Here is a 23335-nt window from a genome sequence, read left to right as displayed (position 1 = left end):
AATGCGCAGTCCCCGCCGGGCTCCCCACATGACTGACCGGCACAACTTACACGAATTCTGCCTATATATTTTTCTCATATCTTTCTCCCAAAGTTTTTTATGCTGCTAGAATTACATTCACCATGTTTTTTCAGTCATTGGTCTTTAGTAGGTGCATATTGATGCTGCTGTTGATTTATAGTGGGCTGGGGGACGCTTTCCAGGCACGGCATCCCGCCTTTGGAAAGCGTGCTCTAGACCGGAGGACCCCGGACTGGCTCTTTAGCCATTTCACAGGCAGTTTTTCTTCATTCTTTTCTTTCTTTTCGCGGGACGCAGGATTCCCCCACACACCCACACTTTGAAGGGGGGGGGGGGGCACGTGCATCCCGGTTAGGGAGGTGGCTGCTGCTCTCACCGCTTCATCTGCTGCGGCCTGGTGTTGGGACCATCTTAAGTAACTGTATGTCATTCATATTACTGGTTGTCTCACCTTTCGTTGTTCCTCTTCCTTCCTTCCTCCCCTCTCTCCCCCCCCCCCCTTTTTTTTCTGAAACCCTTTTTAGCCTCCACCGTGCTATAGCTGCCACCCAACATGTCTAAACTAAATTTCTGCACCCTCAATGTGCGGGGTCTAAATGTGGCACAAAAGAGAAGTCAGGTTCTGTACCAGTTACATAAACTAAAATGCAAATAAGGGAGATGGAATAAATCCTCCACAGTGCCACCTACTGAAAGGCAGCATTCCTTCGAGTCAAAGTGGGACTTTTTATACAAGTCTTGCTACAATGACTGGGAATCAAAAGCAAAGCCAGACCCCATGTACATACAGCTGTTTCCGGGTTATTGCCCATCATCAGTGTACAGTAGGAGTCTGGCTTTTGCTAGTGAGAGGCCAGGGACAGGGGTCAGAAACGCTCTTTTCTCCTTAGGGAGAGCAACTATATACTATAAATAAGTGAGGAGACTCAAATGGCCACGCACGCTCCTCTGGGTAATATGCAAATAAGGGAGATGGAATAAATCCTCCACAGTGCCACCTACTGAAAGGCAGCATTCCTTCGAGTCAAAGTGGGACTTTTTATACAAGTCTTGCTACAATGACTGGGAATCAAAAGCAAAGCCAGACCCCATGTACATACAGCTGTTTCCGGGTTATTGCCCATCATCAGTGTACAGTAGGAGTCTGGCTTTTGCTAGTGAGAGGCCAGGGACAGGGGTCAGAAACGCTCTTTTCTCCTTAGGGAGAGCAACTATATACTATAAATAAGTGAGGAGACTCAAATGGCCACGCACGCTCCTTCTTTTGCTAGTGAGAGGCCAGGGACAGGGGTCAGAAACGCTCTTTTCTCCTTAGGGAGAGCAACTATATACTATAAATAAGTGAGGAGACTCAAATGGCCACGCACGCTCCCACGTGCGTGGCCATTTGAGTCTCCTCACTTATTTATAGTATATAGTTGCTCTCCCTAAGGAGAAAAGAGCGTTTCTGACCCCTGTCCCTGGCCTCTCACTAGCAAAAGCCAGACTCCTACTGTACACTGATGATGGGCAATAACCCGGAAACAGCTGTATGTACATGGGGTCTGGCTTTGCTTTTGATTCCCAGTCATTGTAGCAAGACTTGTATAAAAAGTCCCACTTTGACTCGAAGGAATGCTGCCTTTCAGTAGGTGGCACTGTGGAGGATTTATTCCATCTCCCTTATTTGCATATTACCCAGAGGAGCGTGCGTGGCCATTTGAGTCTCCTCACTTATTTATAGTATATAGTTGCTCTCCCTAAGGAGAAAAGAGCGTTTCTGACCCATAAACTAAAATCTCATGTCTTATTTCTCCAGAAGACACACTTCCGTGCAGGGCATGTTCCATCTCTGAGAGGGATGGGAGAGAGACTTGTCCTTAGAGCTGCAGGACTCTGATTGGGAGAGAGCATTCACATTTGCACACAAACTACCCTTGGCCTGTGTGGCGCAGGAGAGAAACGTTAAGCTCCTCTCCAGGTGGTACAGATGTCTAGACCTGATACACCACATATTTCCTTCAGTTCCAAATTCCTGCTGGAGATGTGGGTCAAGGCTTGGCACCATGCTGCACATTTGGTGGGAGTGTCCACTTATTCAATCTTACTGGAGGAAGGTTTTCGAGCTATTCGAGGGTGTATCCCGTAGCACGGTGGAGGTCACCCCGCAACTAGCACTGCTCTCTGTTATTCCTAGTCCTTTTGTCATGATTAAAAAGTGTCTTCTCCGTCATTTCCTCACCACAGCCAGGGCTGTTATCCCACGCCATTGGCGAAGCAGCGCCACCCCCTCGATTCTGGAATTTATCCTGGAGCTGAATCCGCTAATGTTACGGAGGAGTTGTTGGATGAGGGCTCTGGTGTCGCGCACTCGAGCAGACGCGCCTGGTCATTGTGGAACGACTTTTGCAACTCTCCCGGTTTTCAGAATATCACGAGGTGGGGAGAAGGGCAGGTCGTCTCAGAATGTTTTTTTGAGGTTATAGCTTGGATCACTCCCTGATCGATCTCAAACAGTCCTATATTTCCTTCTTTTTTGCTAGTAGGTTTCTCTCCCTTTTTGTCTGATGCTTTTTTCCCATCCACCCCCCCCCCCCTTTTTTTTTTCTATTTATGTCTGTTTTTCCTTGGCATTTTCAGATTTTTTTTCTCTATGGACTCAGTTGTTTAAAGGCTGTTTTTATGATTGTAGGGGCCAGCTATGTCAGTGGACTTGATTTCCTAATGATTCATTGTCCCAGTATAACTACTGAGGGGGTGCCTATTAGGCATTTAGCACTTGTGAGTGTCGGCATATTTTGGTACAACTTTTAATTTTCCTAGCCCCTATATTGCCACGGTCCTGTGAGACCAGCTATTCATGTTTTTTTTTGTTCTTAATGTGTTAAATTGCCAAAAAGTTTTAATAAAAACATATTAACCTTAAAATGGTATGCTTCCTTCTTGGTCAGCAATGCGGATACACCACATATCCCCGTTATCTGTGCATGTGGGACAGCAGAGCTCGTGAGAAACACTGGGAGGAATTGGCCTCTAAGATCTGACCTCAAACCTGGTGATCTAAACATTCTACATAAGCCATGTTGACAGAAAGAACATTATATTCCCACCTCTGTATGTGAAACGGAGTCTCATGAAACAATTCGTTAAAGCTTTGCCAACTGAGGGAGACTGTTTCCAGTACTTCATTTTGGCATTTCCTAGACTGTCATTTGAAAAAAATATATAAACTGATGCATTTGATGGTCCACAAATTTGGCAACTCATCAACGATGAATATTTCATCAGGACAATGTCAGAACTCTAAATGATAACCAAGCATTCTTTTGAAGACATGGTCAAGGACTTTCTTGAAAACAAGCGAGCAAAGAATTGCCAACATTGTCCGGGAACTCTTGGAGAGCTACAAAATGCTTGGTTACAACATGAGCAGCAAGGTGCATTTTCTGCATAGGCATCTTGATAACTTCTCAGAAAACCTTGGTGCAGTCAGTGATGAACAAGGTGAACGATTCCATCAAGATATGAAGGTCATAAAGGGACGGTATCAGGGTAAATAGGATACTATTGTTGGAGCACCAGGTGAGATTGTCCACAGATTGAACACTCACAGAAAAGCTATAAGCATAACTGCTACTACTTGCACACTTTAAATAAAAAATACATTCAGGTAATTTTATGATTTTTCATTATATGTACATTTTGTTTGTTTTTTTTTTAGAAAAATGGAGGGTATCCTGTATCTTAAAAAGTTCATGTGATAGAGAAAAACAGGTTAGCCAAAAGTTAGTAGAAAACAAGTGCAAGATCTAAGTGTTCTCCGGTGTAAGCGAACAAATGATTTTTCATCATTCAATCAGTCGTTTTTACACTAAACTATTATCGTTCAGTAAAGGCCCATTTAGACACGACGATTATCGCTCAAAAGATGTCTTTTGAGCGATAATCGTTGTCATTTACATCGCAAGATGATCGCTCAAACGTTGAGTGATCACCTTGCACTCCGGAGAATGCAGAGAACAAGCGGGGGACCCCTTGTTCTCTGCATCCAGCTGTTCTCCGTCATACAGTCAAGCGCTCCCAGCAGAGGATGCAGAAGACAAGTGGGGAGTCCCCGCTTTTCTACTGCATCCAGCTGTTTTCTCCAGGGAGCGCTCTGTGCAGGGTATGGAGAACGCAGCTGGACCGCTTTGTTATCAGGGAGCGGGATACAGCTGAAACAATAGTATCAGCTGTATCCTGCTGTGAATTCTTGATAAGACTCATTGTTATCTTTCAGCACACTGAAAGACTACGATGAGCGATGGTTTAACGAAAACTGCACAATGTCAGTGCAGTTAGACACAACGATTATCGCTCAAAAGATGTCTTTGAGCGATAATCGTATCTAAATGGACCTTTACACGGGATCCAACGATTAACTAAGCAATCATTGCTTTGAGTAAAATAACCTGGCCTTCCCAACAAGATCAGCATAGATTCGGAGCACAAGAAGCTAGAAGACATCTCAAAGAACCCAAGAATTTAACTCTGCCACCTCCAGGAAGCTCTCATCACTGATGAAATACAGGAGAGCACGGTTGTTCAGAAAGAAAGAAAATAAACATGAAAGTTTATTCATGAGCACCAAGAACAAAGCAGGACTTCAGGAACAATTCGCTATTGGCAGACTAGATAAAGCTAGTTATGCGACCGTAAGACATTACAGACAGCATTTTACTGAAAGAATCTAATAGCTGAAGTATAAGGCCAGCTTCACACAGGCGAATTCCAATTGCGTAATCCATGGCAAAACGCAGACATTGTAAAGCATGTAAATTCGCTTTTACGCTCACACTCGTGGACATAAATTGCATATTCCGCAGAGGGGAAAAATCACAGCATGATCTATTTTACCATAGATTCCGCACCGTCAGCCTCCATCAACTTCGCTTACCAACGGTGCAGGAAATACAAATAGTAGGAAAAGAAAATACTATACGCACAGGACAGGCAACGATCTGCCAGGGTCATACGCAATACAGAACATTCAGGTGCGCAGGATCACTGACCGGCTTCACACCTGGAATTCACTGCCGCCCTCCTGCATGCGGAATCCGGTCTGTCTGTGTGAAGCTGGCCTCAAAACATGGTGATGTTCTTGTTTGGGTTTGCATTAATGCCTCAGCAGCTCACTATCATAGAATCAATTATGTATTCATTGTACCAGAGGCAGCTTGAGGATAATGTAAGACCATCACCTCAGAGAAGTGAAGCCCCATTAAGATGAAATACAAATGGAGTAAACTTTTGAGTAGTGGTAAACACTCACAGGAGATGTTGGCTGGCCGAAATTTCACTAAGAACACATTAACTACTTATCTAGCAGGTCACAGAAGAACCCAGATGAACATCTGAAAACCTGCAGGTCTCAATTAAGGTCAATGTACACAATTATACCATAAAAGAAAAAAAGACACTGGGCAAAAATAGCATCCATGTGAGAGTGGCAGGGTGCAAATCACTGCTGACCAAAAAAAAGAAAAAAAAAGGTGTCTCACATTTGTAAAAAGAAAAAAAAAAAGAAAAAACAAATAAGCCCCTAGACTTTTGGGCTAATGACTGATGAGTCAAAGGTAGAACTTTTTGGAAGATACGGGTACCATGATATCTAGTGTAAAGCTACCACCGCATTCCACAATAAGAACATCATACAAACAGTCACACAAAATGATGGTGGGAGGCAGGACCTGAGTAACTTGTCTTAAGTGATTGGAACTATAAATTCTGCTCTCTATTAGAAAATCCAGAAAGAGAATGTCCACCCATCAATCTGTGGCCTAAGGCTCAAGCACAGTTGGGGTATGTAACAGGACAAAGATCCAAAGCACACAAACAGGTCCACCTTTGAATGGCTCAAAAAAATGAAAGTTTTGGAGTGCCCACATCAAAATCCTGATTTAAATCCAATTGAGATACTGTGGCAAGACCTTAAAGGGGCAATTTATTGCAGAGAACCCTTGAATATAGCCGAATTAAAACAATTCTGCAAAAAAGGTACGCCAAAGGTTTCTGCACAGCAATGTAAAAGTCTCGGTACAAGTTATCTCAAATGTTTGAGTGCAGTTGTTCCTGCAAAGGGTGCCAAACCCAGTTATTGGGTTTAGGGGGCAATTACTTTATCAGGATCAATGGACATAGATCCACTGAACCACAGACTGGTTTGGCGTTGGGACAAATCCTGAGGCAACACCTAAAGTACCCTGGTCTTCACCCTTTAACCCCACCAGTTAAGATCGTGTGTTTTGCTGCCAGGGCCCCAGGTCATTACTCAGGAAATGGTCGCAGGCCTAGGTGCAGTACCTTATGTGTGTAAGGATGTGCAGTTCAACAGTCAGGGTTAGGGCAGGCGGCACACTTCAGGACAAGGAACACAACCAGAGGTTGGGTCACAGAACAGGTTCAATATAGAATTCAGGCCAGAGGTCAGGGCAGGCAGGGACATGCATATTACTATATACATGCACTCAAAGATCATTAACCATTGGTGGGCGACCAAGATCTTGTCATACGCTGGCCTTTTAGAAGCATAGATGGGAGTGTGTGCACCCTCCAGGCGGCAGATGCAGACAGTTCAGGAGGAGGACCTGAGTGCGTGCCGCCGCGGCTGCTGAAAGAGGTACGTTGTTCAGCAGCACTGACATTTTTTTCTTCTTAGATGTGTGATATAGGTTTTGAATAATTTCTAAACTGCAATAAATGAAGTAATCATATAAAAGCTGCATTTTGTATTTTCTTGTGTTGTCTTTATCTTATTTTAAAATTAGTTGGATAATGCAAAACGAGAGATGAGCGAGTATACTCGCTAAGGCACATTACTCGAGCGAGTAGTGCCTTAGCCGAGTATCTCCCCGCTCGTCTCTAAAGATGCGGGGGAGAGCGGGGAGATCTCTCCCTCTCTCGCCCCGCAACTCACCTGTCACCGGCCCCCGAATCTTTAGAGATGAGTGGGGAGATACTCGACTAAGGCACTACTCGCTCGAGTAATGTGCCTTAGCGAGTTTACTCTCTCATCTCTATGCAAAACCTTTAGGCCTCATGCCCACAGCCGGGTCGGAATCCTGCTGTGAGATTCTTGCAGCAGGATGCGACCCGTGCCTTCCGCTCTGTGATGTGCTGGCTGGCACACAGCCTCACATGCACAGAGCGGAGTCGGCGTGTCTCAGGTGATGTTTCTGTGCGAGCCTCTGTGAGGCCCGCATAGAAATAGGACATGCCACGATTTAAATACCACTTGAGTTTTTTATGTGGTCAAATCGCGGTTGTCGGCATGGGATTGCATAAACTAATGCAATCCTATGACAGCGTGCCACGGCGGATATTCTGCGGGAAATCCCGCCGCGGAATTTCCTTCTGTGGGCATTGTCCCTTAAATGTGACAAAGGAGAAAAAAAATTGAAGAAATCGGGTGAGGGGTAAATACTTTTTCATAGCATTGTTTACAAAATATTGATTTATTAATTATATACAAACATAAAATATACTATACAATTACTTGTAAAATATGTAAAACAGCAGCACATGCTCTACGATGGCTTTGTCAGTGGAATGTTAATGGTTAAAAAGTCCTCAGCTAAAGTCACGCTCTGATCTGTCAGGATGCTTTCTGCTTGTGTTTTAAGAACTGTCACGTCCTCGTCCCCTTCGCTGACCAGTCCTGGGGGCTTGTACCTCTGACTGAAGTGAGTCAGGACCAGCCTCTTGGCTCTACACAAATTAGCAAATTCGGCGGCCATTTTGGGTGTGCTGTGGCCGTGGTCCCTGGCTTTCTCCATCTGAGTGTCATCTAATGTCGCTTCATGCACAAGAAGGTCGGCACCCTGACAAAGAGTAGCAGTTCCTGAAGCAACGACTCCCGAGCAGTCTCCCAGGATGCAGACCTTTCTTCCAGGCACTGGGTCTCCCAATACATCACTTGGAGAGATGGTTTGTCCATTCTCCAGGGTCACTGCAAAACCGAACTTCAGCTTTCCATATAATGGACCAGGCGGAATACCTGAGGAATAATGACATGGTAAATAGTCAGGCTTAAAGGGGAACTCTAATCACAACTTGTGAATTATTTCTCAGCATCAAGATGTAAACACATGTTCATATTCACGGACAAACTGAGATCTTGCAGTAAAAGTATAATTGATACACTTTAAGTATTGCAATGTTCTAAGTCCTTTTGCAGAGGCGTAGCTAGGCTTTCTGACACCCAGGACAAAAAAAAAAAATCAGTTTAGCTACGCACCCCTGGGTCATCTGGTCCAACCCCCTTGGTCAATGCAGGATCACTAAAAGACTTAAATTGAAGGAGAACTCACAACCTCCCATGGCAACCTGTTCCACTCATCTAAACGATAATTTCTGTGAAGATGTGGATGCAGAGCCCTCGGCTCATTCAGCCCAAGATGATGAAAGGACCCTTGTCGAATGGTCAATGCAGGATCACTAAATTATCCCAGACAGATGTCTGTCCAGCCTCTGTTTCAAGACTTCCATTGAAGGAGAACTCACCACCTCCCGTGGTAACCTGTTCCACTCATTGATCACCCTCACCGTCAGAAAGTTTTTGCTAATATCTAATCTGTGTCTCCTCCCTTCAGTTTCATCCGATTGCTTCTAGTCTTTTCTTGTGCAGATGAGAATTGGGCTGACCCCTCTGCACTGTGACAGTCCTTCGGATATTTGTAGACAGCTATCAAGACTCCCACCAGCCTTTTTTGCAAGCTAAACATTCCCAGATCCTTTATCAGTTTCTCATAAGACATTGTTTGCAGACTGCTCACCATCCGGGTAACTCTTCTCTGAACCTGCTCCAGTTTGTCAATGACTTTTTAAAATTGTTGTGCCCAGAGCTGGACATAGTATTCCAGATGAGGTCTGACTAAGGAAGAGTAGAGGGGAATAATTACCTCACGTGATCTAGACTCTATGCTTCTCTTAATACATCCCAGAATTGTGTTTTCCTTGTTTGCTGCTGCATCACACTGTTGACTCATGTTTAGTCTGTGATCCATTAGTATACCCAAGTCTTTTTCACATGTGCTGCTCCTTGGCCGAATTCCTCACATTCTGTATGTTTTTTTTTTCTTGCCCAGATGTAGTGCATTGGTATTTAAACAGGGAGAAATTAATTCTGTTAGTCACCGCCCATTGTTACAGCTTGTCTAAATGTTTTTGAATCCTTTCTCTCTCTTCTCTAGTGTTAGCTATCCATCCTAGCTTGTGTCATTGGCAAAGTTCATCAGTTTCCCCTCAATTCCCTGATCTAGATCATTTATAAAAATATTGAACACTGGAAAGGGCCTTGTGGTACCCCACTTGATACATTCTTCCTGTTGGATGTGCAGTAGAGATGAGAGAGCACGCTCGGATAAGTCAGTTAGTCGAGCGTAGTTCGCTCTTCTCGAGTAACTGCATTCTTGTCCGAGTGTGCTCGGGTTGGCGTGGAGGGAGGGAGATCTCTCACTCTCTCCCCCGCTACCCCCCTCCCCCCCCCCCCCCCCCCCCCCCGGGGACGCTCGGACAAGAATGCAGTTACTTGAGTAGAGCGAGGCTCGTTCGAGTAACTGACTTATCCAAGCGTGCTCGCTCATCTCTAATGTGCAGACATTTACAACTACTTTTTTTTTTAAGTTTTCATTTTTTTTTAAATAAACATTTGCAATTCTGTATCAGTGCAGTGGCATATCTAGACAATTAGCACTATGAAATGCGAACTTATGTCATAACATTCAAGTAAAATAAGCAGTATATCCATGAATAAACATGAAAACACTATTTGCAGGCATGCCAGTGTTTTTTTTTTCTTTATAGATATTATTCTAGCGTTAACCTAAATCAAGAACCGTGAAAGAAGGGGGGGGATATAGGGGAGGAGAAAAAGAGAATTGAGGTAAAGTGGGTAAGAGAAAGCAAAAAGTTAGCGGTGTACAGGGGCAGAGAAATAAAGTAGGTAGCCAAGAGGACCAGTAGTTATACGTGTGTATTAGGTAAAATGTAAAGATCTATATTCAGGGGAGTTTTGGAATTCGTTCCAATAAAACCATGCTTTCAGGAATTTGTCTTGTGTTCCTTTAAGAGACGCCGGAAGGTCATCCATCTCTCTGATCTCCTGTATCATATTAAACCATAAAGAGAGCCGAGGTGGCACTGACTCACGCCAAAGTTTTAGGAAAATGTGATTGTTCTCAGCAAGAGAAACGACGTAATCTTGTAGATATGATACCTTTTAATGGCTAACAAAAATACATGATGTTATAATAGCGAGCTTTCGTACCAACGCAGGGTACTTCTTCCGGCTTAAATGGATTGGATCTGAAGAGGCATGCATATTTATACACACTTATAACATACATACTTATGACAAGGCACAGATATGGATGTGATTGGTTCGCACTTAAAAGGAGTTCTGCAAAACAGAAAACAAACTTTTTTTGTCTAGGCACTGATAGCGGAGTGAAAGTTTTATGATCCCTAAATTACTGTTGGAGGGGGGGAGGTCAGCAGGCTTGACTTTCTACAAGAGATACACAAACATTTTTAGCTAAACACTGATAAGGGAGTGAAAGTTAATGGCCCCTGAATTACTGTTGATGGGGGTCTTATCTGTGCAACCAAGTCTCACACTTCCCATTCACGCATAAATCCTGGGGAATAATTTTTAGGATAAGTTTTAGGATACATGCCCGAGCTGCATTCACCAGATGACATACCACAGAGCAATTATAGGTAGATATTGGAATGTCACTTAAGTGCAGCAAAAACAATGACAGAGATTTAGGTAATAGGAAATTTGTAAATTTGGATGTAATGCTCCATACCTTCAACCAGAAGCCGGCCAATACAGAAGGCATCATGGTGTGGAGGTGGGGGGGCACCCTGTACCATTGAGAGAGAATCTTGAACCCTGACTCTTGAAATCTGGATATAGAGTATTTATGCATGAGGGTGTAAGTTTTTTGTTTCTCCGTAAACGACATTGAGAGATCTCACTCCCATTTTTTTTTTATGGAGATGGGATCTGGTGATTCAGACTGTGAATTTAGTAGAAGGTAAGTACGTGATAGGGAGTTTCTAACTGGGCCTTATGTGTTGCACGGTTGTTCAAAGGGCATCTTAATACAAGAGAAATGTCGTGGGGAGGGTAGTGAAACAAGAAAGTGATGGAGTTGAATGATCTGCCATGGAGACAGCGGTACTGGGTCGGAGATATGTGATAATGATTCCCTAGACATCCATGATCCATATTGGAGGAAATTGTGAGCTTTGTCTTTCAGGTTATCTTCCCAATGTTGAAATATCCCTTTCTCCATACCTCGGGGGAAAGCCTGGATTACCCAGGACAGGGAAAAGGTGCCGGAGATACCTCCAATCTTGGAAGGGTCTTCAATATCCCTTTTAATGTGGTTCCTACTGTAATGTGATTTTTAATACTTATGGGAATTTTATCGAGAAGCCATGGTAATGTGGTCAAAAGGTACAGGTGTAGCCCTTTTATTCTAGAGATATCCAATGTGTTAGATCCTCATGCCTATGACCACTCTTTGAGTACGATCACTCAGTCAGTTGTGAATCTACCTAGCAGTTGCCTTGTCGATCCAATATATGGTCATTTTTTTCAATAAGAAATGCCTTCCTTTTTAGCGTGTATTTAAGATATGTGTTCATTTATCCTGGTCTCCTAAAGTGCTTCCCAGTCTTACTTCTTTTAGGGATTGTTAACGATTGTGCTTTGAGAATCTAATTTTGCAATATTTCCCAAACTTCTTGGACATTTCTGTCCTTAAGAACATCCGATCATCGGATCCTTCCTCTTCTCTTTCCGATTCCATGAAAATCTGCCTTTCTGAAATCCAACCTTGAAGTCCAGGTCCTCTCAGGTCTTCCTCCCTTAGGAGATCCAATTCCCTTTGTTTGTTTCCCATGCTCTGTGCATTTGTGTAGAAACATTTTAGTTTGTGATTGGTGACTCTTACTCCTCTACTTTCCTTCTGAATTTTTGTCTTTGTTCTTTTTTCCCCACTTCTGATAGCAAGGCTCTCAATTGTATTCATTAGCTGTAGATTTTTGCCTGGTCTTTCACTTACTTTCCCATATTGTTTTACTTTAAAGCTCTCCTAAAGAGTGTAGCAAGGTACCTATCTACAGGCATCAAAACTGTCCCTTCTGAACGGTTCTGATGCCTGAACATAGACTAGCACAGGCCTTCTCATGTCTAATTTATAAAATTTTCCAGCACTGTGTTTAGTTTTGTGATGAACACGTCTACCTGGGGTTGTCCCTATTGGTTTATGATGGAGTTGAAGACCTCCAGGTTTAGTGACCAGTCTCCCTAATTTAGCTTCTGCCACCTGAGGTAGTCTGCTACAATGTTCTGCGAACCCTTCGAGTGTATGGCTGAAATGGATACTAATGTTGTCTCTGCCTAGGAGAAGATTCTTTCTGTAAGATTTTGTAGATGTGGGTGTCTGGTGTCACCCTGATGGAGAATAAACGACACTGCTGTTATATTCAGAAAAATGTAATACATTTTCCCCCAAGCTTCTCTTCTGTCTGAAGAAAAGCCCCACGAATTGTTCTTAATTCTCTGTAATTGGAGGATTGGAAACGGATATTTGATCCCCAGGAGCACTGGAACACCTGGTCCATTACCTGGGCCTACAATGGAACTGTACATTTGGATACAAGAGGTCATCAGTCTCAGAATTTTCAGCACCTCTACTATTAACACGTTTCCTTCTGCTGTGAAGGTGGTCATAGACTGAATAATATCCCCTCTTATAGTAAGAGGAAGAAAGAAGTACCACGATTCCAGGAGGGCCCCCAAGAATATTTTATGGGTCCCGAGACTAGGTAAGATTTCTGAACATTAACTATCTAGCCTAGTTAATAGAAGAGGCTCATTATTTGGTCTAGGTATATACTCATTATTCCCAGTGTACTGGCCATCACTAGGACATCATCAAGATAAGGAACAATATTTATTTCAGTTTCTCTTAGATGGGCCACCATTTCCACTGCCACATTGGTAAATACTCAAAGGAAGTAGAAATATCAAAGGGTAGACTCAAAAAGTGGGGGATTTCTGAGCCCAATCTGACTGCAAATATCAAGTGCTTTTGGTATATTGGGTCTATAGGGATGTGCTAATACGCATCCTTTAGGTCAATTGTGGATATGGCAATTTCTGTTAATTGGTTGAATTGTGGATCTGATAGTTTGCATCTTAAATCTGTGGTAAACCATATATTTATTAAGTGACTTTAGATTAATTATAGTTCTGAAAAAAAACCATTAGGTTTGCTTCCTAGGAATAATGAGGAAAAGAAGCCCTGGATTAACTGTCTGTCACTTTTTCCAGAATTGTCAAGTTCAAGTCCAAATACATATTTACGTTGAAAGGGGATCAAACATAACTTATTCTTGCAGGTTATATCTCCAGATCATTAGGCTAGCTACAGTGCTTGTCTAGCTGAATTGCCTAGAAGAGCATTTTTAGTCCAAAACTGTACAGTTTCAGTAGACACATCTTCTAGAAACCCAATGTCCATATTGAGTAATGGTAAACAATTAATTATATTTTCTCTAGGGGGGGGTATTCTGCTTCAGCGAAGAAAAATGAGAATAGTGTAAGCAACAAAGGTGGCAGCAATATTTATCTCAAGAGTAGATGATGTCATCTCCCAGAATTTTTTTTGATAGAGAAACCATGAAGATTGATACCCTAAGTTCTGAAGAGTCTTCAAAGAGCAGGGAGGTTGTTTTTAAACCTCCTTTGCCACCTGAATATCGATTTCAGGGATCTACTTCCGTATCTTGATGTCCTCTGAAGAAGAGACAAGCCCATCTTTAAACTTTCGAGAGATGACCACTTTTCTCTGCCCACTCATCCATAATCAGCTGTTTCAATGTTTCCTTCACAGCAAACACCATTCTGTGACAAGATCTAAGACCCCGAACGTCTCATCCCGAATGGATTTTGATTACTGAACCTCTTTCACACTCGGTTTCTCTCACTGCCTTTGAGGAGTTCAGCCATGTCATCTGATAGTCACCAGAAGAAAAAGGATGTCAGCAGCCCATCAATGAACCCATACGGGGGAAGCATGCAGAGAAAGAATGCCCGCTCAGTTCACAGATATGGACTTCCAAATCCAAAGTAACCAAGCACAAAAACTAGCACAAGAGCAGCATATAGGGCGCACAAAAATGTTCCTCACACCAATACGGATGTGTCTTTATTGATGCCACAGACATACAGCAATGTTTCAACCGCCTCCAGGAAGCAATGGTTCTAACTGGTTCTCAAGTGCTGCTCAGCCAACCACTGCAGAGCTGGAGGAAACCAATGTGATGGCTGTGATTAGTTCATCCACTGCTGCACTGATTAGCTGAGCAACGGATGAAGAACCAATCACAGCCATCGATTCCTTGGGGGGTGGGGGATTGCTTTTCATCTTTTCTTCTTCCTGTTCCTACAGAGATCACAGGACAATCTCCATGTGTGCTGTCATGACTGGACAATTTGGAAATTTATCATGTCATTTACACTGCATGATTAACGCTATAAAAAGAAAAGAAAAACACAAATGTTGTGTCATTAGGTCCATAATAGGTTATGTCGCTGGGGAGGTAAACGGGCCGACAGTCACTTTGTTTATATGGGGGCTATAAACCAAGCAATTTCGACAAGTGAGCGATTGTCTCTCACTTGCCCTGCCAACGTCCCGTGTTTACATAGGATGAGTCGCCTGTAATTGCTCTTTTGAACAATTACTTGGGTGACTATCGGCCCATCTAAAAGGGGTCCTTACACAGTGCTTAAATCTAATTACAGGCATTACCACAGTGCAGGAAGCATCTCCCCCATACTGGCACTGCAAGTGGTAGTCAAAGTCAAGGTGGAATCACAGACTTATTGAGGAAAGGACACCATGGCTGTATACAGCTACATCATAGCAGCATTAGGGACACCAAAGTCAGCTAAGTCCCCGTCACAGCTGTATAGTGAGAAGAGAGTATATATATCTTTCCAAATTGTCAGAACTTACCGAGTTCCTGTAGTTTACTGATGTTCAGTTTTCCTGGTCGATCCTTCTCTGTGATCACAAACCCAAACGATGGAATCCGATGATAGAGCTTAAATGCTTTTACCATAAACTGCTTATTTTCAAGGACACAGTAGGTCCCATCAGTAGGATCAGCATAAATAATCTGCTCCTCTGGGGGAGAAGGGCAACAGTCTCCACTATACTTGGAGAAGTCTTTGAACTCTTCTGCTGGGGACTGGTCTTCTGAAGGCAGCAATTCATAGATGGTATAAGGAAAAACCAGCTGCGAATGAGACACTTCCAGACTCATCCGGATGAAGTTCCTCAGACCCACCGGACCATAGATATCCACATGCTGCTTAGTAGGCTTAGAGCCGTACTGGAGACTGACAGTACAGAGAAACCCGGGGAGGCCAAACATGTGATCGCCATGGAGGTGAGTAATGAAGATCTTGGTGATTTTGCCTGCAGACAGTGAGACCATAATGAGACACCATGTATAAAGCCCATCAATCATTTTGATATGGCTCATCTTAGCGACTGAATGTGAAGAATCTGCTATCTGTTAAACCTTTCAAAATTTTAATAAATGAGTCGCAATTCACACAACTCTCCCATTACACTCAGACTGTAGTGTTCTTAACATTTTTATGTACTTCTGCTATAAATACAGCGCTAAATCTGCTGTACTCAGTCTACAGTGCTGTTCAAAAGTTTTAGGCAAGTGGGGAAAAAATGCTGCAAAGTAAGAATTTTTACAAAAATAGGAGGTGTCAGCTTGACACTAATTTATTCTGCAACAGAACTACAACCCAAAACATCCAACTGATGTTGTTAAGAACCGTCTTCAGTGTACAGAAGAACAAGGAGTCCTGGAAGTGATGATAGGGCCGGCACAGAGCCCTGATCCTATCATCATTCATGGGATTTGGGCAAGCCAACATTCACAGATCTGTGGTTAGTTCTCCAAGATGCCTGGAACAACCTCCTTGCCGACTTCCTTCAAAAACTGTGTGCAAGCATACCTAAAAGAACTAATGATGTTTTCAAGGTAAAAGACCGCCACACCAAATACTGATGTGATTTACATTTCTCTTGTTCAGTCACTTTATACTTTGTAAATTAACAAAAATAAACACTTCTATTTTTTTATTTTTTTTTTAAAGCATTCTTTTCAGCATTTTTTTTCCACACCTTCTTAAAACTTTTGCACAGTACCGTATGTAATACTATAAGTGATTTTTTTCTGTGACTTTAATGCAATGAACGGCTCTCAGACTCTTGAATGAAATTATGAGGAATAAATATGTCATTCAGGAGGAAGCCCAAAAATATCTCCCAAAGTTCCCGGCAGAGTCCTGACATTCTTATTTTATCCCGTTAGGTGCTGGCACTGGATCCTGCAGCTGCCGGGCTCAGCGGAGCTGGTGACAGCTGTGATATGCACACATCATAAAATATAACGGGCAGCAGGCAGCACATGGGGCAGGATGCAGATATTATCTCTGCACGACTCCTATTTCACTACCAGGGATTACAGACGTGACTTAAATAGCAGTCCAATAAATAATTACGCCTCGATCAGGAAATCTACACGACTGATAGTTATAAGACGACAGAAATAAAACGTAACCACTGAGGCGTCACTGGAAGATGTGCTGTAACTCTACATGTAGCTGTGGCTTCTTCTGAGAAAGCTGGGTGACAAACAACATGGCTACCACTACTCTATGGACTGCTTAGTTATGCATCCTTCTGTATCCGCAATATAAAACAGAAGCGAGGCGACAACCACTATGGCGGTCTTGAAGTGATTAAAGGGATTGTCTAGCTGAAAACAATTGATCATTTATCCAAAGAATAAGTCATCAATAGTAGATCAGCAAGAGTCCGCCACTAGGGAACCACTCCGATCAGCTGTTGTCTGGGATATTGCGTTTGTGCACTGAACTGATTTCTGCAGAAAGTAGTCAGCTCTGTTCTCACTGCAGTGGCCAGGCTTGGTATTACAGGCTTGGTTACCATTGACGTGAATGGCCCGTAATACCACGCCTGGCCACTGCAGTGGGAAAAGCCATCAGCAAAAATCAGCTCACTGCATAAACACACCAACCCAGCAAACAGATGATCAGAGGGGGTTCAGAGCAGAGAACCTCTGCCAATCTATTGGTTGCCTATTCTAATGATAGAGCATCACTAGTTTACAACTGGACAACTCATTTAAATATCTTTAAAAATAAGTTAGCAATAAGTATCGATAAGGGACCAACTCCCGGAATCCCCACTGATTAGCAGAATCAAGGAGCGACATACAGTTGAAGAATCAGGCAGAGGTGCCAGTACGGATGAGCCACTGCTTGTAGAGATAATAAAAAGGATGCCACACTCACTGCAAGGCGGCAGCCACTTAATTCAGCTGATCATTTAGGATCCTTAAAGATGGGAGTGTCCCCCCCCCCCCCCCATGTATCAAATATCAATGGCTTATGCTAAGGACACACCATCAATAAGTCCTGAAAACCCCATTTGAAAATCCCAAAAACGAGGTCATGCAGCTTTCCCAGACTTCTGCATGGATATGTCCCCAGTTATGCATCCTCTGTTCCAAGACGATTGGGTAACAACCAATATGGCGGTCATTAAAGGTTTCATGTCAAGCTTAACCCTTATAACCCCTGTGGTTAGGGAAAAAGTGTGATTGGTAGGGAAATAACTGCTGAAACCAATGACAAGAAGAGGGGGTTCTGTGTATCCCCCAAATGAATGGAGTGGCAGTCAAGCATCCGCACTGCTGATACATTTATTTCCATTTGGACTGCCAGAGATTACCGAACGCTTGTACTCCGCAATCCCCAGCAGTCTCACTGAAATTAACACATGCCCCACTGCTCACTCATACAGCTGGATACAGGACCCCCATCCTAGTCATCGGTGGGGTTTCCAATGGTCGGTCTCCCACCAACCAGACACTTATCCCCTATCCACAGGATAAGGGTTACACTTAGCTCAACCCCTTTAAAGCTTCCACATCATCCAGCTTTCCTAGACTCCTGAAACCAGTGATACCTCCTGGACAAACTAGTCTTAGGCTCTGATCATCGAGTCTATGACAGATGGGTGACTGCTCCTGTGAGACATGTAGCGGCAGCCATATTGGTTGTCACTCAGCTTTCCCATAAGCAAGATACTGAATAAAATACCAAGAATTATGCAGAAATATTAGCTGTACAAGTAGATCTGCCTTTTGGGGGTCTTGGAAAACTGGGCAACTAAACAAGTGAGAGTAGTAATGGCGGCCATGTTACTTGTCTCCCAGTGCTTCCAGAAAGAGATCTAGTGGGATCTGTCAGACAACTGTGTGCACTGCTCCTTACCTGCCTTGAGGGCGCTCTTCATGAACTGAGTCTGAGTGCCCTCCCCACAGTCAAACAGCCAGCACTCCCCTTCAGTCCGGAAGACAATGGCCGAAGCCCCTCTGCAGGGAGATGGATATGCCGACCCTGTCCCCAGAAACGTAACATCCATGGACATGGCAGCGGACAGAATGCTTCACCTCCAGCCAATCAGCAAGTGGGAACCTGCGCACACGATATATGATATATACAGGAGGATACTTCACAAGATTCCTAATACATGCAGGAGAGTCATTCTACAGGAGCAAATCCACCTAAAACGTGACCCTCTGTCCCGGAGGGAACTAACTTCAGTCCTTCTCTTCCGCTAATCCACCAGTCTGAGTCCCATTTTCAGTTGTGCAAGATGGCCGACACAATCTTCATACTACCGAATCCCCATAGAGCATTGGTCGTGTTAGACTATTACTGCTCTATTCCTGCTCTCTGTTCGGCCAATCATGTGGTCAGCACTGGCTATTCGGGAGCAGTGAAGTGCGTGCATTAGGTAGGTAGAGAAATGCTGCTGCCATCTTGGACGGCTAAAAATGCCAGAACGGGCAGATTGGAAGGGCGTCAGAGTACAACTGCAGGTAATATACCCCTCTACCCCCAGGTCAAAACGTCGGGCCAAAACCACAGAGGGTCACTTTAATTGTATCCAACATCTATACAGACTGGTGCGTCTCCATGGTTACAAACTACTAACCCTGTTTAGTCTGATCCGGCGTCATCGTCCTGTCTGTCCAATATCTACAGATTCTGGACAGACAGGAGGGTGACTGCTGAATCAGACTACAGGACTTGTTTGTAGTCAGTAACCATGGAGACTCATCAGTCTGCAGTGGTGCTGTAGACATATAACGGTAAAGACAATAGAGCAGCTTCATGTAATACTGTAGATGCATCAGAGCAATAAGGATTGGTCGCCGAGGACAAAACCTGTAAAGTGTCTATAGAAGGATCCCAAATCCTGTCCTACTCACAGTATAACCTGCTGATCGGGGGGAGGTCTGAGATCCCATGTCCCCCGGCCACATCACTGCCCCCCCCAGGAGACAGTCGTGCTGCCACTTCATTCCTTTTCAATGGGACTACAGGAGACGGGAGAGCAGCATGCGCTGGGGTATATCCATCAGCTTCATTGAAATGAATGGAGCACCAACTGCACCCGCTCAGCCTACACGCCATTGCCGTTAAATACAGAATTCAATTTAAACTCACTGCCTTCATCCACAAGGCCCTCCACAGTGCAGCGCCCCCCTATATCGCCTCCCTCATCTCAATCCATCACCCAGCCCGGGCTCTCCGCTCTGCTAACGAAACCAGACTGAGCGCCCCTTTAATTCAAACTTCTCATTCCTGCCTTCAAGACTTCTGCAGAGCAGCACCTGTCCTCTGGAACGCACTACCAAAGGATACCCGGGCAATCCAGGACTCGCAGAACTTCAGGCGTGCTCTAAAAACGCACCTCTTCAGGGAGGCATACCGCATTCCCTAAACAAACCCCTGTGTACTCCGCCTGATAACATGCTCCCTGACCTACTGACTGCAATCACTGCTAGCCATCATAAACCGCTCCTGCAGTCATACTGTTTCTGCTGTCACACGGCTAAATGTCTGACCATTGTCTGTGTATAGCATCCCTCACTCTCCACCTCACCATACCGTGCACATCTCCAGCCCCTTTACCTTCTGTATCACCCCATTACTTGTAGTATGTAAGCTCGTTGGAGCAGGACCCGCACCCCAATTGTTTCCATCAACTGATTACTATCTAACCGTGGTTCTATAATTTTTGTCTCTCTGTATTCCCCCCGTCTATGTAAGCGCTGCGGAAGATGTTGGCGCTATACAAATAAAGATTATTATTGTGATGTCAGTGTGGGGGGAGAAGCTATAGGTCATCAATCCTATAAAGGGGTCATCCAACCTATTCAGCTCTGAGCTCCATGTGTAACAACATACAGTACCAGGCTGTCCTCCCCGCTGTGTCCAGCACCGCTGCGCCGGGTCTACCCGCTGATCAGTCACTGAGCTCAGCGATTGGCTGCTGCAGCCTATCATTCTATGATTATTACACATGGGGGCTTGTGGAGCTACAATCTGAGTAAGTCAGATGACCCTTCAATAAAGTCGATCACATTATGCAGATCGAGAAAGCTGGGCAACAGGGGGATCCGCCGGGGGTCACCTGGCTCTCCCGGAAACAGATACAATAAGCAGCTGAAGTGTTATAATGAAGATAGAGGAATACAAAGCAGTGGCTCCCCCCAGAGATAGGAGGGGCCGGAGATGGACAGCAGTGCAGTCATCTACACATCCTGGGGGTCACGTGATGGATCAGTGCTGCAGGGTAGACTCAGATCTGCAACAAATGCCCCAACTGTATAACCGCAGCCCAGGTGTCTCTATTCACTGACAACAAGCAGAGTCTAAAACAGGGTGCACAATGAAAACAGAACAATTCCATCAACAGAGCATTCTCAGTCACGTGACCACGAGTCATTAAGTGGTTAAATAAAGACCCTCCCCCCAAAAGCACACTGACTGCACCTCCAAATCTCCCGGCTCAACCACGTGCAGCATCCGGAACCGGAAGTCAGCAGTGCTCATCACTACACCCTCCTATGGAATATCTATATTACACCCCAGTCCGGCACCAACAACCAATCAGGTTGAATCAGGGAACCCAAACAACCAATGAGGTTGAATCACACAAGCCAAACAACCAATGAGATTGCTGGAATTGTGAATCAGAACCAATGAGGTTGCTGGAACTGCTGCATAGTGCCGAACTGAGGTGTAATATAGATATATGCCGCCCGGAAGCTGAAATATGGCGGAATGATGAAAGATCACTGCATGCTGCGTGTCTTATGTTACGGCGCCCTCTGCTGCTCATTTTTTGTCATAGCGCTTCATGCTGCATGTCTAAGGGTACTGCGCCCTCTGCTGCTCACCTGCTGTCACGGAGCCCTCTGATGCGGGAAATAACGGCGAACTGGGCTGTTCGTCTTCTGCTATTGCGGCCCCTGCTGCTCGATTTCTGGTACTTCACTACATGCTAGATGTGTTATGTTACTGCGTCCTCTTGCTGCTCGTCTTGCAGCGAAGGGCGGATTGACAGTGGAGGAGCAGCAGAGGCGCCCTCTGACAGAAGACGAACGGCAGAGGCTGCAGTGTCAGAAGACGAGCAGCAGAGGGCGCAGTCCAGTGACAGAAGACGAGCAGCAGAGGGCGCAGTGTCAAAAGACGAGCAGCAGAGGGCGCAGTGTCAAAAGACGAGCAGCAGAGGGCGCAGTGTCAAAAACGAGCAGCAGAGGGCGCAGTGTCATAAGACGAGCAGCAGAGGGCGCAGTGTCATAAGACGAGCAGCAGAGGGCGCAGTGTCAAAAGACGAGCAGCAGAGGACGCAGTTTCAAAAGACGAGCGGCAGAGGGCGTGGTGACAGAAGACCTGCAGTACGAAGTGTGTCAGAGGAAGAAGAGCAGCACAGGGCTGTATGACATAAGACACGCAGCAGAGGGCGCAGAGACAGACGACGAGCAGCAGAGGTGCAGTGTTGGAAGAAGAGCAGCAGAGGGTGCAGTGACGGAAGACGAGCAGCAGAGGGCGCAGTGACGGAAGACGGGCAGCAGAGGGCGCAGTGACGGAAGACGGGCAGCAGAGGGCGCAGTGACGGAAGACGAGCAGCAGAGGGCGCAGTGACGGAAGACGAGCAGCAGAGGGCGCAGTGACGGAAGAGAAGCAGCAGGGGGAGCCAAAGATGGACAGCCTCAGGGGACGTAATGACAGAACACATGCAGTATAAACCTTTATGACAGAAGACTTGTAGCACGAAGTGTAGTGACGGAAGAAAGGCAGCAGAGGGCAGTGTGACATAAAACATGCATAGTTGTGATAGAAGACGAGCGGCAGAGGGTGCAGTGACAGAAGACGAGCGGCAGAGGGTGCATTAACATGAGACCTGCAGGACGAAGTCCAATGACTGAAGAGAAACAGCAGAGGGCGCTGTGACATAAGACCAGCACATTCATGGAAGAGAAGCAGTAGAGGGCAGTAATAGGTCTTCTGTCACTGCGCCCCCTATTGTATGTTTTATGTCACTGTGGCTTTTCTCCTTACCACATAGTTTGTAAACCCTGAAAGTTCCTAATATCTAATTCTGCCGTGTATAGTGCCCATGTAAGCTGTGACACTCAGTTAGTGCTATATAGATAATATACCCGATAAGTACTGGACAATTTAAAATCCACATCCCTCTTTCAGCCGCAGATCACACAGGCGTATAGGGGCTGCGTATTATGGGTATATATTTACTTTTATCCCAGTCATTGTTATGAGGCTTGTATAAAGAGTCTAACTTTGGCTTGAAGGAATGCTGCCTTCCAATTTGCACGTTTTTAAACTCCCATAATACGCAGCACACAGTTAAATGCAGTTTTTACCATGTATTTTAGAACATGTTGCTGTTCTTTTTCACAAGCGTTAATACTACGTGAAAAACCACACAAGCCTGAATGGCCCAATGTAAATCAATGCGCTTTTAGGACTGCCTGTTAGGCACGTAAAAATACATGTGTGATATGCAGGTGCCATACATGCATGCAAGAGAGCCCTTACACAGACTGGCGTGATGACATCATAGCATCAAGCGTGTAACAACACAGAATGCCACATACGCTCAGGGCCAGCAGCCTAAGTAGTGGATGGCAGAGCAGAAGGCAAGCAGCTCCCTTGGACCTGCCAACATGCGGGAGGCAGAGCGTCGATCAGCCACTGTGGAAAGAAGTTCTTTTTAGTGGCCGAAGCACGAACACCTGAGGTTCTGGACCTGAAGCCCTGGGGGTAAAATATGGA

The 23335-nt window shown here is 44.7% G+C and overlaps 1 protein-coding gene across 5 annotated transcripts; it reads right to left on the bottom strand.

Moving 5' to 3' along the window:
- Nucleotides 1-7489: 7489 nt before the first annotated feature.
- ELAC1 (elaC ribonuclease Z 1) lies at nt 7490-21588 on the bottom strand. 5 transcript variants are annotated; one of them, XM_066602491.1, is made up of 4 exons: nt 21436-21588; nt 18455-18658; nt 15081-15545; nt 7490-8035 (listed from the first exon to the last, which is right to left on the bottom strand). In XM_066602491.1, exons 2-4 carry the CDS (start codon nt 18609-18611, stop codon nt 7566-7568), a joined length of 1092 nt encoding a protein of 363 aa, XP_066458588.1. In that variant the 5' UTR covers nt 18612-18658; nt 21436-21588; the 3' UTR covers nt 7490-7565. The 5 variants fall into 5 exon arrangements, with proteins under 5 accessions (XP_066458588.1, XP_066458586.1, XP_066458589.1 ...); XM_066602489.1 differs by lacking the exon at nt 21436-21588 and adding an exon at nt 21029-21086; XM_066602492.1 differs by lacking the exon at nt 21436-21588 and adding an exon at nt 19459-19867.
- Nucleotides 21589-23335: the final 1747 nt, after the last annotated feature.

The sequence above is a fragment of the Eleutherodactylus coqui genome, chromosome 5 (assembly GCF_035609145.1).
Source record: "Eleutherodactylus coqui strain aEleCoq1 chromosome 5, aEleCoq1.hap1, whole genome shotgun sequence".
NCBI classification, from domain to species: domain Eukaryota; kingdom Metazoa; phylum Chordata; class Amphibia; order Anura; family Eleutherodactylidae; genus Eleutherodactylus; species Eleutherodactylus coqui.
This window is presented reverse-complemented; position numbering and strand designations above follow the sequence as displayed.

Bases quoted from the DNA above. Each gene is read 5' to 3' on its own strand.
- ELAC1 (XM_066602491.1), bottom strand. From the start codon at position 18,611: ATGTCCATGGATGTTACGTTTCTGGGGACAGGGTCGGCATATCCATCT. The intron at 15,546-18,454 runs GTAAGGAGCAGT...CACTGTCTGCAG, and splicing joins GAAGAGCGCCCTCAAGGCAG to GCAAAATCACCAAGATCTTC. The intron at 8,036-15,080 runs GTAAGTTCTGAC...ATTATTCCTCAG, and splicing joins CAGTAAACTACAGGAACTCG to GTATTCCGCCTGGTCCATTA.